Source organism: Callospermophilus lateralis, unplaced genomic scaffold (genome assembly GCF_048772815.1).
Source record: "Callospermophilus lateralis isolate mCalLat2 unplaced genomic scaffold, mCalLat2.hap1 Scaffold_137, whole genome shotgun sequence".
NCBI classification, from domain to species: Eukaryota; Metazoa; Chordata; class Mammalia; order Rodentia; family Sciuridae; genus Callospermophilus; species Callospermophilus lateralis.
The window spans coordinates 3,133,994-3,149,834 of NW_027512527.1; the positions used below are offsets into that span (position 1 = coordinate 3,133,994).

Consider the following 15,841-nt stretch of genomic DNA (forward strand, 5'->3'; position numbering starts at 1 on the left):
CATCTGAGCACTTCCTATACAATATCTCTTATAATCCTCATGACAACTCAAGAAAGTAGTAACTTTTGCATGCCTATAATCCCAACAACTCAGGAGGATCACAAATTTTGAGGCCAGCCTCAGCAACTTACCAAGGCCTTACACAACTTAGCAAGATCTTGTCACAAAATAAAAACTAAAAGGGCTGGGGATGTGGCTCAATGGTAAAACATTCCTGGGTCCAATCCCAAGTACCAAAGAAAAAAAAGTGGAATAAGTTCATATTTCTTTTACATGTATGTAAGTTAAGGCAATACCTTTTGAGTGAGGAGTTAAATTTCAAACTCAGAAACCAAACTCTTACTCACTAAACATAGGACACTTTCTTACCCTCCTCTTAATATCTTTTGTCCTGTCAAAGAATAGAAGTGAGAGGAAAGCTGAAAGCACTTTTTTTGTAGGGATCTTCTTTTAAATATTTATCTATGTATCCTATGTGGAAAATGTACACAACTCAATTATTGGCTGTAGTGTCTAGTTTAAGAGTTTTATCACTTTCTGGCACTCAAATACATTATTACCAAATTGCATAATCTGACTCAGCAGTTGTAGAAGAAAAAGGATGGATTGACTTCTTAGTGAGATCTAAATGGCTAGATAGCCCTGCTACAAATATCCAATGCTTAAAATTTAGCTTTAAGTTGAGGTGGAATTATTGGAAGTTACTGAGTCACCCCTGAAAGGTCATTTTCATTTTGCTCATGAAGTATTCAGTCTGCATCCAACTGAGGTCCATTTTTATGAAAAAGCTTTATTTACTTGATTTTAAAAAGTACAGCACTATGCAGATGATGAATTTTATTTTTATAGTTCATTAAGCATCATGTAATCTCAGATATGGCTCATACACTCTTCATTTATGTTCTGCTAATATTTGTGCATGAATTCATTCATGTAACAAATAGTACTGAAACTGATCACTATATTATCATTAATTTTCCCTCCTTTTTGGAATTTACAAAATGTGATAGTTAAAACATCTGGGAAATATTCTCACTATATGCAAAAGTAATTGTGCCATTTATTAGTCAAAAAGTCTATGAAATGTATCATTGTGAGAGGTTTATAGGTATTCTCCAGATTGTACTTGATTGATTTTTATCAGTGACTTTTGAGAGAAAAATGTTACTCTCCTGGATTAATTAAATTGAGCAAATTCTAATGGAAAAGTTAAGCCTGTATCCTTAGACACTGTATTTTCCACTGAGAGAGATTATTCAAAAGAGCATTTTAAACGCACTAAAATCTGACATTTAAAAGAATTTGTTATGGACCATTATTTCCTCTAACAGTGAAAACGTGGAGGCAGCAGACATGAATAAATCAATAAATGTTCTTTTGATACAGCAGCCATGTTTTTGGTTTATTCAGCTCTGCAGTTAATGCAATGGGAAAGAAACAATATCATTTTGAGTGATTTATAAAAATGTGTTTCTGATTATATAATTTCATTGTTTATAGCTTTTACCATCTCTAACATAGCGATTCTGGTATTTTGAAAACAAATACATCTTTCCACCTGATATTGCCTGTTCGTTCTGATATTCACCATCTCTAAATAAATGCATTATTATTTCCAGGTGGGAAAGGTGGAAAAAAGAGGAAATATAAAAACTCCTTTAAACCACAGAAAAACAATGGATCAACCTGGGCCAATGTCCCTCTACCTCCTCCCCCAGTTCAACCCCTTCCTGGCATAGAGCTGGAACACTATGGAGTGGAACAGCAAGAGAATGGGTATATGGTATTTTATATACCAACAAAATGGCCCAGCTTGCATTCCACTCTCTATTGTTCTCTTTTGCCCTGAGTTCTTGTTCTTTCTTAGCTCCCCTCCCACCCTGTTCATTACATTTTCCCTCTTTCCTGTTTGCACTGTCCGTGTATTTTTAGCTGATAAACACAAAACAGCACATATTGAGGACTGTGAATCCTTGGCCTTCAAGTGCGTCAGATTGTCTGCAATCATGATAATGCAGCCTACATTTATAATATTGCTTGTTAGTTTGAAAGCAAGTACCCACAGCTCTTTGAACTAAAGAGCCACTCCTGAGAAGGGCTGAAAGGAAATTAAAATAATCTTCCTCATCATCCCTTGCAGTTCTCTAATGACTTGATGTCTGGCCATAACAGGGCACCACGGTAGAGCGCCATCACAATGGGATAATTGTAGGGACCTGGGAAGTGGGTAGAACTTTAATCATCAGCTCTGATGGGAATTTGGGGGCAGGGACAATAAAAGAGGTTCAAGCCAATGCACACTCTGTAACAAAACCTTTTTAAGTTAGAAAATTTCCTTTGAGGACCTTTAAATGTGATCAGTTTTCTGATTCTTTCTTTTGAAACATCTAACAAGAGTTAGTGTCCTCTGTAAGCTTAAGTGTTAATTGATTTTGAACACAGACACAGATAATTTTTTATTTGAAAGAAAAAAAACAGGTCAAAAGAATATATTCTCTTTTTCTGTATGAATAAATCCTATGTCTTCCTTATAATTCCTAGGTCACTGTTTATTTTGACTAGACCTTTATGTAACCTAAAATAGAGAATACAGACAGTTTTTCTTTGCATAAATTTTCTTTACTTAGAAATATATATATATATATATATATATATATATATATATATATATATATATATATATATATATATCAGTTTATTTGAATGATAGATTTAAATCTTGTCTTGGTTCAAAAAAATATTATATGTATGTACTTATCATTTATTCTATCTGCTTTCTAAATCTTCTGAGGTTCCCAGAGTACTTTTCATAACTGTTTTCTATGTCATAGCTTTTGTTTTCTTTCAAAAATATTATTTTCCTATATATATAATATATATATATATATATATATATATATATATATATATATATATATACACACACACATCTGTATAGATATAACATGAATTATATATATAAATATATATACACACACACATAGTATGTATACATGTACACACATCACACACATACACACACACACACACACACACACACACACACACACACTCATCACATATTTTTTGTATGTTTTTTTCTCCCTCCAAAGGACTTTATTTATTTCTCTGGGATTATAGTGCCCATATATGTTCATATTATTATCATTTATATATTTTAGAAATATATTGACCTATGAAATAGGCAGCTAAGGGTACATGCTTTCTTTCCGTAACTTAAAAAAATTAAATTTTTTATATGAAATTAATTTACCTCAAGGTATAAATGTGTTAGTCTCACATGAATTGTGAGCAAAGAAATAGCAGACCTATAAGGGCTGAAGGTGTAGCTCAGTGTTGGAGCTCTTGCTTAGCCTGTGTGAGGCCCTGGGTTCAATCCCCAGCACTGCAAAAGAAAAGGAAGAGCAAAGATACATATTCCATAAGAAAAGATTATCACACAGAATTTTACAGTCTGCATTTTTAACAGAATCATCACAAAATGAGGGAATGAAATTTAAAAGATGAATATGAAGAGAAAGCAATGCTATTAAAACTTTATAAGCATAAAATTGAAAACACAAATCACACAAAAATTATGGGTAATTTGGAATTCTTTCTATTTTCTTTTTTTGTTGAGTCTACTTGAAATATATGTACAATATAATAAGGCCAGTTACTCATTAAAATAAAATTAATTCCATCAAAGTGAGTACTAAACTTATCACTTGATTTGTTTTATCTAGCAGTAGAATTGGAAATACTAATTTGATAATGAAATAACATATGCTATTGCAGACTTTTATCTTTTGACAAAATCATTTTCAGAATATCAAGATATAAAGCAAAAACTTATTTCTTAAGGGGATTTTAATTTGTTTAAATATTCATCCAAAATATATGATATTAAAAAATCCCTTTTTAAAGATTTCTATAATATCAACTTGATTTTTTAAATAGGTAAATTATATTTGTTGACCATATACATGTATATGTATATATCTACATGCATGTGTATATGTATTCATATGTATATTTGAAGTCTATTTAGGATGTATTTTAGTCCTTATTTACCTTTGAATTTTTATCACTTTACCTAGTATTTGCTGAAAAAAAGTCATTCTTGCTCAAAGTAATGGTTAGGTCTTAAACAGTTAATAATACTAACCACAGAATTAGATTTACTTCTATTTTAGGTTTTTTATTTCAAAGAATATTGTAGGTTTTATTTCAATTGTTTGTGATGAAAACATATTTAAAGTCAATGCAAAAAGAACAAATTAAACTTACTAAGCTGAGGCTGATATTGTTCCTTTGCATATAATCTTTACATTTTGGTGTTTTCTAATGTGCAAACCTCACACTACCAAAAAGGAAATATTATTAGACTCAGGTTGTAGTCTGCTATTCATGAAATTATTGTTGACTATTTCACAGATGAGAACTTCTATAGAATCTTTTTATATTTTAGTGTGAAAACTTCATAATTTAGGCTTGAGGTTTTCTTCATATTCAAAGTAGAGAAACTTTAGAATTAATTTTTTGCTTTTGATAATTTTTACTTCTATCCATCAAGGATTCTGCAGTTATACTACTTACAGAGATATAGAGATTATGACACTTTTATTTCTAACATCCTAATAGATAATTTAATCCACAAATATTTCTATCAAGTATAATAAGTGCTAAGCATTGTACTTGGAAGAGACATAGGAGACACAAGATAAATGTACAATTACTAGGGAAAACTGACCTGTGACCCAGAGGGGAAGATAGAAAGCACATTCTAGATAGTAACCCCCTTCACAACACTTATCCATCTCCATCTCTCTGTCTCTCTGTCTCTGTCTTTTTCTCTCTGACACACACGATTTTGTACAATGAGCTCTTGGGGAATTTTGTATACAAAATAATAATTTGTCTACCCCAAGGAATAATCATAGATGCCAGGTAAGCAGGTAAGTCTTCAAAAAGCTGATAGCTGGAGAATATTGCCGTGAATCTTGAATCATTTCTTCATAAAGAACATTGCCAAGTTGGGTGGTTGTTAGATGCCAGATATAGAGCAAAAAGTAAGGACAAAGGAGAACAAGAAATAAGTCTCTGATCTAATGGATCTTATGTACTAGAAATAGGTCATTAATCAATAGCTGCATTGAAACAATACTAAGGTCACTATTTGAACAAATGGAAAGAAATTTCTGTGGGGAAAGAAAAAATTAAAATTAATACTATGTGTGATGAGAAAATGAGAGTAGAAATAGCTCCATTGGTCTTCCTTTGGAAACCCTGCCCTATTCTAGTTAGAGGTATCTGCTTTTCTCTTAGTTGCCCCTATTCAGTACCACCCGCTTCCATGCCCTACCCTCAGCACTTTATTTTAATTACTTGTCTGCATCCTTCAGCAATTGGTGGCTTCTGTATGTGGTTTTATGAGCTTTAACCTACATTTTGTATGACAACATCTGACATGGAGTCTTAGTTTTCATCTTGAATCCTTAATGCCATAGGAAAATTCTGATTTTTGAATACAGATGATGGATTGGAGAACATGATGCTGAAGGACATGAGATTGCAGGTGGATCACATACAAGATATCATAGCATATGATCTAGAAATCATATGATATAAAAATGCTAAGGCAGTAAAATAAGAGGATGAAAGTGGGTAGGTGCGAAAGGAGTAGATTTAGGCACAATTCCTAGCTGATAAAAACTGTGATCTGGAAAGTATAGTCTCTAGTTTTTGTTACAATTTTTAGTATAATTTCTAAGTGTTTAGAAATCAGCAATTTTCTTTCTAAGCATTTCTTGGACCAGTCTTTCCTTACAATACTAAATACCAAAAGTTATCAAAGCATTTTCCAAATAACAAAATATTTAATTGTTAATTCAATAATATGGTAACAATGCTAAATGTTCTCTCTCATCAATATGCATCTTCAGTTAGACAAAATAGTGTTAAAATGTATTAGTTCTTCACTATAAATATATACATTTTATTATAGTCATGATGCTAGGAAGCATTGAATAGTAATTAAGTATAAAACTGGTGCTTTGCTTTGTTATTGCAATTAGAGATTGGCAAGCTTTTGCTAGTGTTGAACTTCATTGTATTTTTTATTAGTAATTTGATATTTGTATTTGGCCTTTAACAAGTTAGTTCACATGCGGCATTGATTTGCCATCATCTTTATCATTATTCATCAGTCAAGATATAACATGACGCCTCATATTTCACTGACAGAATGTCAAAAGAACAAGCACTTCCCTAGGAAAGGTTGGCCAGAAGAACTATGGTTTGGCATTAGGAGAATTTTTATTCATTTTAATGTTACACAAGAAAAAGATGAAATTCTATCTCTCAAATAAGATGTGTATTATAAAATGTGAAGGAAACTATCAAAACAGATTTACATTTTTATAGACTTCATAGGCACATCTGTAGTCTTTTCATCCTTCCTTAGTAGCTGCATGAACTAAGCCTAAAATATATGTTCCTCTGGAATGGATCAAGACTTGACTATTTCAGAGATGAACAATTCTTCGCCATTTTGATTTGCACTATATCCCAGATTCCTTTCCTCTATTCTTTCATATTTTTCTTCTTTGAATATTCTTTCCTTCTTTGTTTATTTATCTAATGTTGGTACAAATCACTTTGAATCCATGGACTGTTCCCAGCTTTGCTTATATACTGCATGTAGACTTGTATACAGAGTTGGTATATTAAAGTTCTAGAGTAACTTTGAAAAAGGACATAGAAGAATTGGTGATAAAATGTATAGTATGTTTGTGAGATAGGTGATGAAATATGTTTTAGTCATTTAATACACAATGCAATGCATTTACATAGTATTAAAAATAATGCTTTAATGGTTAGACACTTCTTTGCCTGATATTATTTGAATAATAAAAATGAATCTAATACAACTTACTACCATGTTTTTTTTTGTTACCTTAACACATGTGATGCATATACCATACACTTTTCCTTTCTCTTATGTTCATTTTGTGTTTTCATTCCATAGGTATATCTCTAGTAGATTATTGAAAGTAAGAACAGTTTACTATTTATGGACTACACAAATTTTAGGAGATAACTGGCTAATTTCATTTGAAAGATTAAGTATATAGTTTTTTATTTAAAAGTATAATATATATGGGAATAAACCAATGTAAGAAAGTGCAATTATGACTTTCTGACACAAAAATAAATGTGCTCTTTTCTACTGAATTTTACAAAGTAAATGTAAATTTAATTGATGAACTACAATGGTAAACACATTCTATACTGAAAAAGGACAATTATTTTATGATTAGCTTTCTTGTATATTTTTTGTTTGAGTTAATAATATGATATTTAAAGTTAAGTAAGAAAATAAACCTAAGCATTTTTATTAATTAATCAAATTGTGTGTTTTCATTTCAAATCAGTAAATATGCTTATAACCTACTATTTTTAAGGTATACTGTTAGGGGCAACAGAACAAGAACAGTTCCGTGTTATAACTCTAAGGTAGCTTAAATCCACTTGAGAAAAAGATACCATAAACATGTGAAAAGTAAATACAAAAATAATTTAAAGTGTTAAAAGAGTCCAACATTGGAAAGAACATTAGATGGTGCATAATCAATTTTCAAATAAATGTAGAAAAATATTGTCAGCACCAGTTAAGAAGAGTAGTTTAGCAATGCTAGTTGGCCTCATCAAGGAAATCTTTATAAAGATATGAGATTTCACTTATAGCTTGAGGATTTATCAGATTAAGATAGGTAAATTTGGAGGCATCCAGTTTATTTGAATAACTTGGATTCAATAAACAAACCTACCAGAAAAGTACGTAGACAAGAGGAGACAAACCAATTTAGTTTGAGCAGAAGATTCATGTTGAGAAACTATAAAACCTATCCTAAAGGTAGACTAAAGATTAAATATATTTAATAAACAGAATAGATAAGAGAAATAAAATTGGTAGACCATTCTCATATTTTCATAGAAAAAAAATGTAAGTGGTGCTCTGCTTCACCTGTGCCCATTTTTTTTCTTTCTTTGGAAGATATTGCCATTTAGGAAACTATCTGAATTGTTCCAAAACCATTTCCCTTCCACATATGTCACTTAAAATTTTCTCTTTTTAGTGATCACTGTAGCCTTGATCAACCCCAAAACAATATTAGGCCTTCCAAATAAATTCTATAGTACCCTGTATTTTTAATAATTTACTTAATATCAATCTACTGAATTGTATGCTATATGAAATAAAGTCAGGACCCTAACACATAACTGTTGGGAAAAAAGGATGATAAATTTGGGGTTACTTTAAAAAGAGATTTTAGTTTTATAGACCAGTTTTTGGTTCACAAGAAAATGAAGAAAAGCATAGTGATTTATCCCAACTTTCACATATGCATAATCTCCTATCATCTCTCACCAAGCTGGTGCAATTATTCTAGTTGATGAACTTGCATTGGCACATCATTATCTCCCAGAATGCATCATTTCCCACAGGGTTTACTTATCATGTGGTACATTTTGTGGTTTGGACAGATTCAGGTTGACATGTATCTACCATTATTGTATCATACAAAATATCTTCACTGTTCCAAAATCCACTTTGCTTTTTGCCCATCTCTCACTCCCCAGAGTCTGGCACTACTGATGTTTTTACTCTTTTCATGGTTTTGCCATTTCTAGAATGTTCTGGAATTGGAAATATACAATCTATACCCTTTGTATATTGACTTCTTTCACTTACCAAGGTGCATTTATGTTTTCTCCATGTCTTTTTATGACTTGAAGCCCAATTCTTTTAAACATTGAATAATATTCCATTGTCTGGATGTATCTGTTTATTTATTCAACTTCTGGGGATATCTTAGCTACTTCCAAATTTTGGCAATTATAAATAAAACTGCTATACATGTCCACATGCAGGTTTTTATGATATATTCAGTTTTTAACAAAATGATTAAAATGTTACTCAAGTGAAGATATTCAACTTACAGTGGATCTATATGAGTTACAGTTTTTTTTTATAAGGGAGATCAAGACTAGTTATGCATAGCTGTGATATGGATAGTTAATTCTAATTTTAGGTACTAAGCACTAGCAATGGAGAAGAGTATTAAATAGTTCTTGGACTTAAGGATCTCACAGAATAATAGGACAAAAGAGACAGAGACAAATAATCCCAATATAACATGGGTAGTTCCACAATGTAGGTATTATAAAATTCTAATCAGTTGTATATGGAAATGGTAGAGAAGGTTCCACAAAACTAACCACCTTTGAGGTGACCAGGAACCCACAGGCAGATAGATGATTTGAGAACAGTCATACGCAGACCCAGAGTTTAGGAAAAATTAGAAAATAGGCTGATGTTGGGGAAATAGTGAGAAACAGGGCTAAAATAACAGATTAATCCATTGGGGAAGGATCTTTTAAGCCAGCTAATGAGTTTTGACTTTTCTCATATTAGTTATGATCGTAAGTGTAGGTGTGATGTGAATTAACATTCTGTGGCCTGCATTAAAGATAGGGTGGAAAAGAAGAAAAGAGAATCAGAAAGCTACTGAACTATTTTATAGAAGGTGACTGATCAATAATTATGGAAGAGGAGATGTAGGAGGCAGATTCAGGAGATATTTAAGATGTTGAATTAAGAAAACAATTAAATCCTTTATTATTCTTATCTTATACTTAAAAATCTATAAAAAAGTATATTAGGACTTATTTGATTTCTGAAAACATTAGGGTTACAGAAAAAGTATAAGTAGAAATTCTGCTTATTTTGTACCACAACAAAAACATATTCCTGGTCATATTACGGTCATATTCCTGGACCATAATCCCGTTTCTAGATGTAATTTGAACATGAAATATAAGTATTTAAAATAATTGTATTTTGTGCACTTAAAATATGTCAATGAAGTTTATTTCATATTAAATATTTTACTACAATAAAACAATTTTTTAAAAAATATATATTTTGTAGGGCAAGGTTTTGAACTTCTGTTTTCTGGTTTGAATTTAACACTCAATGTAAGAAGAAGCATTTGATTTTACTGATAAAAATAAGGGAAATAAACTAATATTGAGTATAATTTGTGTCATGAAGTCTTATGACTGGAATATCAAATAGAAAGGTTGTCATAAGTCTAGAATAAAAGCAAATCAAGGGGCTGGGGATGTGGCTCAAGTGGTAGCGCCCCCGTCTGGCATGCGTGCGGCCCGGGTTCGATCCTCAGCACCACATACAAACAAAGATGTTGTGTCTGCCAAAAACTAAGAAATAAAATATTAAAATTCTCTCTCTCTCTCTCTCTCTCTCTCTCTCTCTCTCTCTCTCCTCACTCTCTCTTTAAAAAAAAGCAAATCAAGTTCTCTGATACTTCTTATATGGTCAGTCAGCTCTATTGATGTATTCTGCTGGTGCATAAGAGAAGGAAGCAGTTAAGTCTACAAGCACTAAATTCATTAATTGTCTTTAATTAGCAATTTGGTGTTTCCACATGAGTAACTTTGTTGGGAAGTTATTGCTTTTTGTAACTGTGGGGTAACAATTAGCGAAAAAGATCTTTAAATAATAAATTGAGATACTGAGATAACAGTTGTAATTACAATTTCAAATTAGGTGATTTACTATAGTAGCATTGACAATGTGATCAGGATGAAGTAAACTGAGAGAACATTTTAGACACCGTGTGGTTGCTGTTTATTGTCAGTGTAGCCATTTTTGTTTGTCTATTAATGTGCATTTTTCCTCATCTAATTTCAGCTATGACAGTGATAGTTGGTGCCCACCATTACCAGTACAAACATACTTACACCAGGGTATGGAACATGAACTGGAAGAAGATGATGATCGGGTCCCAACTCCACCTGTTTGAGGCGTGGCTTCCTCTCCTGCTATCTCTTTTGGACAACAGTCTACTGCCACTCTTACTCCATCTCCATGGGTAGAGATGCAACCCATGCTGCAGGCTCACCTGGATGAACTGACAAGGGCATATCAGTTTGATATAGCAAAACAAACATGGTAAATATATTCACTGAGTCAAGGGATCCATGTTTTCTGCACATGGAAATGCCCTTTTATATAAATTCACAAGACATATTCATAAAACTATACACATGGGGACAAAATTTTGATTTTGTATACTCGTTAATCATTTAGAAAATGATTTAACTACTACAGAAATGTTAATTTGACCAAAGTCGCATAGCTAGTTGGAGACTAAGCTAGAGCAAGAATTCAGGTCTGCTGAAATTCAGTCTAAAGTGCTATTTGGCTACAGTGGAATCTTCTAATTTACAACTGATTTAGCTTCAATTAGCTTATCCTTGAACTCACTTTTAATGCCATGATGAAGGACTCCTTTTGGATTCTTCAAAATGCCTGTGATTAATTCTGCATGTGGTTGTGAATATGTAAATCCAAGCTTCTGCAAATCACTTATGGTCAGTGTCAGTTATTAAAAGACCCTCTTTGGGCAGAATTAAACAAATCAGAAAAATAACAAATGTACTAACAGAAAATGCATTTTTTAAAATCATAAAGAATAGATTAAAAACCCAAATTTCATTTTTTTTCTTTTGGTACCAAGGATTGAACCCAGGGTCACTTAACCACTAAACCACATGCTCAGCTGCCCCCCTCACTCACACCTCAGACAGGTTGTCTCTAAGTTTCTTAGGGCCTCACTAAATTGGTGTCTTTGAATTTGTGATCCTCCTGCCTCAGCTTTCTGAACCACTGGGATTACAAGCCTGTGCCACCACACCAGGATCTATAGTTTTTTCTTCTAATTATTAAAAAACTTTCATAAATTATAGGTGCAATTCATATAGGTATCTTGTACAAATATGGTAGATCATAATTTTATAGGGTTGGTTGTTTTTTCCAATGTTTTTCTCTCAGATAGTGATATATAGGTCTGCACCCTTGAAAACAAAATCTCTGTGACATTCTTTGAATTATGTTCTCTTGATTTATACCCTGTGCTTGAAATCATGGTAGCTTTTTTAAAAGATAATATTATCTTTCTTTTTATGGGAGGGTAATTCTAGCTACTAGAGTAAGTTGATTATGAGATGACTCTTATTCTCAGTGTTAATTGACTATTTTTAAAATATAACAGCTATATTAAAATATAACATAGTTAACTATACATACAAAGAGATTCTCAAACAGGTATGTCACTTAAAGCTGTATAAACATGCTCTTTCCTTAGGATAAGAGGGTCTTGAACATTTTCTCATTTTTTCTAAAGATTAAAGACAACCTCCTGTTACACATAATTATTTTATGATACATCACTGGTTAAAATGAAGCCAATTACTTAAAGAGTGATAGGATTCTCTCAAGGTTAACTGGTGAAATCACAACTTTAAGTCATTTGAAGCAGAGACTTTGGCTCAGGGGTTCTCAAATTTGTGTGTGTTTTGAAATCATATGGAGAACTTTAAAATATATTGGTCCTAAGTCCCACCTCTAGGCAGATTCTGATTCCATACTCTGAGCTTTGACTGAGGACAGCCCAAGTTGGGGCAGTTACCATGGAGGTGAACCTGCTTCCTATCTGCATGACTATGGGCAACTTGCTTACCACTTGCATGCTATAGTTAATGTGTTTAAAATGATGTCAGAAATAATAGCTCATGTATAAAATGAAAGGACAGTCCTCACACCACTCTAATTTCTGATAAAAAATACAAATATCAGGGTCCTGAGACCACACTGAAATTCAAGAATTCACTAGAAGAATTTATAGAAATCTATTATTCTCAAAGACATAGTTAACTTCTGTAAAAACATATAAAGTCAGCAAAGAGAAGAGTTATGAGGCAGAGTCTAGAAAAATCCCCAAAGCAGAGCTTCTTGTTGTTTCTTCCAATTGGAGTCAAGGACAGCACTACTTTCCCTTAAGTGTGATGATACACAGGGGATATTGCCAGACTTGGAAATGAGTTTCAAAAGACAACAGTAAAAGAACATAACACTTACTCTTTAGTCTTGCTTAAATAGAAGGGGTATTTAAGATACTTTTGAATGACAGCAATGAAAAGACTCTGTTAAAACTTGTAGTACATTTGCTTTTAAATTACATTAAGAAACAACATTGCTGACGGCTGCAGTGGCGCACACCTATAATCCTAGTAGCTCTGGAGGCTGAGGTAGGAGGATTTTGAGTTCAGAGCCAGCCTCAGCAATGGTGAGGCATTAATCAACTCAGTGAGACCCTGTCTGTAAATAAAATACAAAATAGGGCTGGGGATGTGGCTCAGTGATTGTGCATCCCTGGGTTCAATCTTGGTACTTCCCCCAAAAAAGAAAGGAAGGAAGAAAGGAAGGAAGGAAGGAAGGAAGGAAGGAAGGGACGGAGGAAGGGAGGAAGGAAGAAAGGAAAGAAGAAAGAAAATAACATTGCAGTGCTTTTGCTTAGCATTTTGTAGGTGTCCAGTTGCACATTATTTAGCCACCTTATTTGATAAATTTAAGTTTTACTTGAATATGTTTCAAAACTGTGATGGTAATTATAAGATTCTATTTATCTAATGAAGGTTGAGATTAAAATTATTTACTCATTGCAAAGGGTTTATCTAACACATCTTTTGTTCTAAACACAGAATACTAGGGTGAATTGTTTCTGCCTTGGAGAAGTTCAAGATTTTGGTGGCTGAGATAGATGCACAACTAGGTAGATAGAGCAGAAGATACTTGCCCTAACTGGGGCAAATGAAAATACTACTCAGCCTGCTCTGAGAGGGTCATGCAAAAAGAAATCCTCCTAAGTCCAGAAATGTGTTGAAGATGGAAGAGAAGGAACATTAGGCATTCCAGTGACATCTTAAGTGCTAGCAGGCCGCATGGGTGGGTTACACAAAAACTGGAAACAAAATAATATGTATATGTATATATGTATGGGTATATATATTATTTTTTGAAAAGGTAAATTTAAATAGTCTTGTGACAAGTATTTTCATTCTGTTTTTGATGACTTATCTATACAAAATATATGTTTATATCACTAGAATAATTCTTAAATTTATGTGGTTGTTGGTAAGGCATATGCCCAGAGACCTATTGTCTCTATTGATGTGTATGTAATAAAGCATTGTAAACTCCAAAATTATTAATGCAAAAGAAGAATACTGTTACCATAGCATGCCATTTAATTCTTATTACAATGTTTTTGAATGTTAATGGACTGCTTTTCCCATTTTATTGTTTCCATTTGAATTCTAGGCACATTCAAAGCAATAATCCACCCCCACAGCCCCCAGTTCCACCATTAGGTTATGTGTCAGGAGCCTTGATTTCTGACTTGGAAACAGATGTTCCAGATGATGATGCTGATGATGAAGAGGAAGCTTTAGAAATCCCCAGGCCCCTGAGAGCACTAGACCAGACACCCGGATCCAGTATGGACAATATAGACAGTTCTGTGACAGGTAATGGAACTGATTTAATATGAATAACTGACCTATTTGCAATATTGAAATGCATCAAAAATCAAGTACTTTCTTACTTTCTTATGTAAGATTTATTCCACTCCATCTATTTCTGTAACATTTTAAATATGTTAATGTTAAACACAAAATTCAAAAAGGATTTGGAAATACTTTTGCTTTGCTGCAAAAATGATAAGAAAATTCATGAATTTTAAAAAGCTTTAAAGACATGAAAGAAAACTCAATTATAGTCATGGCTTTAATGAAAAGTTCACTGTGCTAGGGAACCAAGTCTATTACATAAAAAAATAAAATAAAAAAAAAAACTTTTAGAAATGATATATTTTGTATATCAGGAGGAACATACAAAATGAATGCAATCTTAAAATGCTTCTTGATATTTCACACTATAAAACCATTCACTGATGAAAATAAGCAAGTCTTCAGAAAAAGACTCTTCAGTTGCACAAGGTATTATTTTTAGAGTGGAAAATGCATAGTGAGATAAACCATGCATTTATGCATTTTATAGTGTAGAATCCAACAACTTCCCCTCTTCCAAGAAGTATATTTATTTTGACTTACTTACTCCTCTGGCTTCTGCTTGCCTTGTTCACCAAGTGAAAGACTTCAGTTGGTACCCTCCTCTGATGATTCCAGGACTGATGTGTAACCTATGTCCAACAATTTCAATTGGAAATTTTAAAATCTTAATATGTACACAATATATATGGTGAAAAGTAAAAATTCAGTATTTCTGTTCACATAGTTATACATTCTTTGATACACAGGCACACACACAAAAAATGCCTTTTACAAAATTATGAAGACCTAGCTACTCCATACTAAGCCTGGTCTTTGCATTTCTTTAGGATTTCTAAGGAAACTACACATATCTGTATTTTCCTGGATGACAACTTTCATCCTAGAAAGCATCTTATCACAGTCTTAATTTACTTTTAATCCAACAGTTTCCGAATTCCACAGACTTTGTGTTCCATATTAGTTCTGCAAACACAAATGGAAACTGGTTTAGTGCTGAGAAAACATAAGTGCCTTCACTTTTCCTGTACAACCCTCTCTGCATGAGGAAGTGCATGATGCATGAGTCCACTATTCGGTTTTCCTTCTTGCTTGATGGATGGTCAGCTTGCCAGTCAAATTAAGATTTAAGAACTGCAGATATACTGGTGTGATTTGAAACCCAGATCCAACCCACAGTGACAGAGCAAAAGTTAAAATCTTTGAATTCAGAGAGCTGACTTATTAGGGCACTATTATGTTAAGCCTCTTTGCCTGAATTTCTAGCATAATCTCCTTAAGGGTAAAATTCTGCATATTTTTGCATATTTCACTAATGATACTGAACTCTTTTTTTCCTTTAGGAATGCAGTAAAAATGTGCA

At 32.7% G+C, this 15,841-nt stretch overlaps 1 protein-coding gene across 1 annotated transcript in view; it reads left to right on the top strand.

Annotated features, from left to right (window-relative positions):
• The window catches only part of LOC143640214 (roundabout homolog 2-like), a gene marked incomplete at its 3' end in the record, with an annotated part of 47,224 nt that overhangs the window by 12,152 nt on the left and 19,231 nt on the right, over window positions 1-15,841 (top strand). Inside the window, 3 exon segments of the mRNA XM_077108099.1 lie at window positions 1,620-1,776; window positions 10,760-11,020; window positions 14,231-14,436. Coding sequence (XP_076964214.1) covers window positions 1,620-1,776; window positions 10,760-11,020; window positions 14,231-14,436 — 624 coding nt within the window.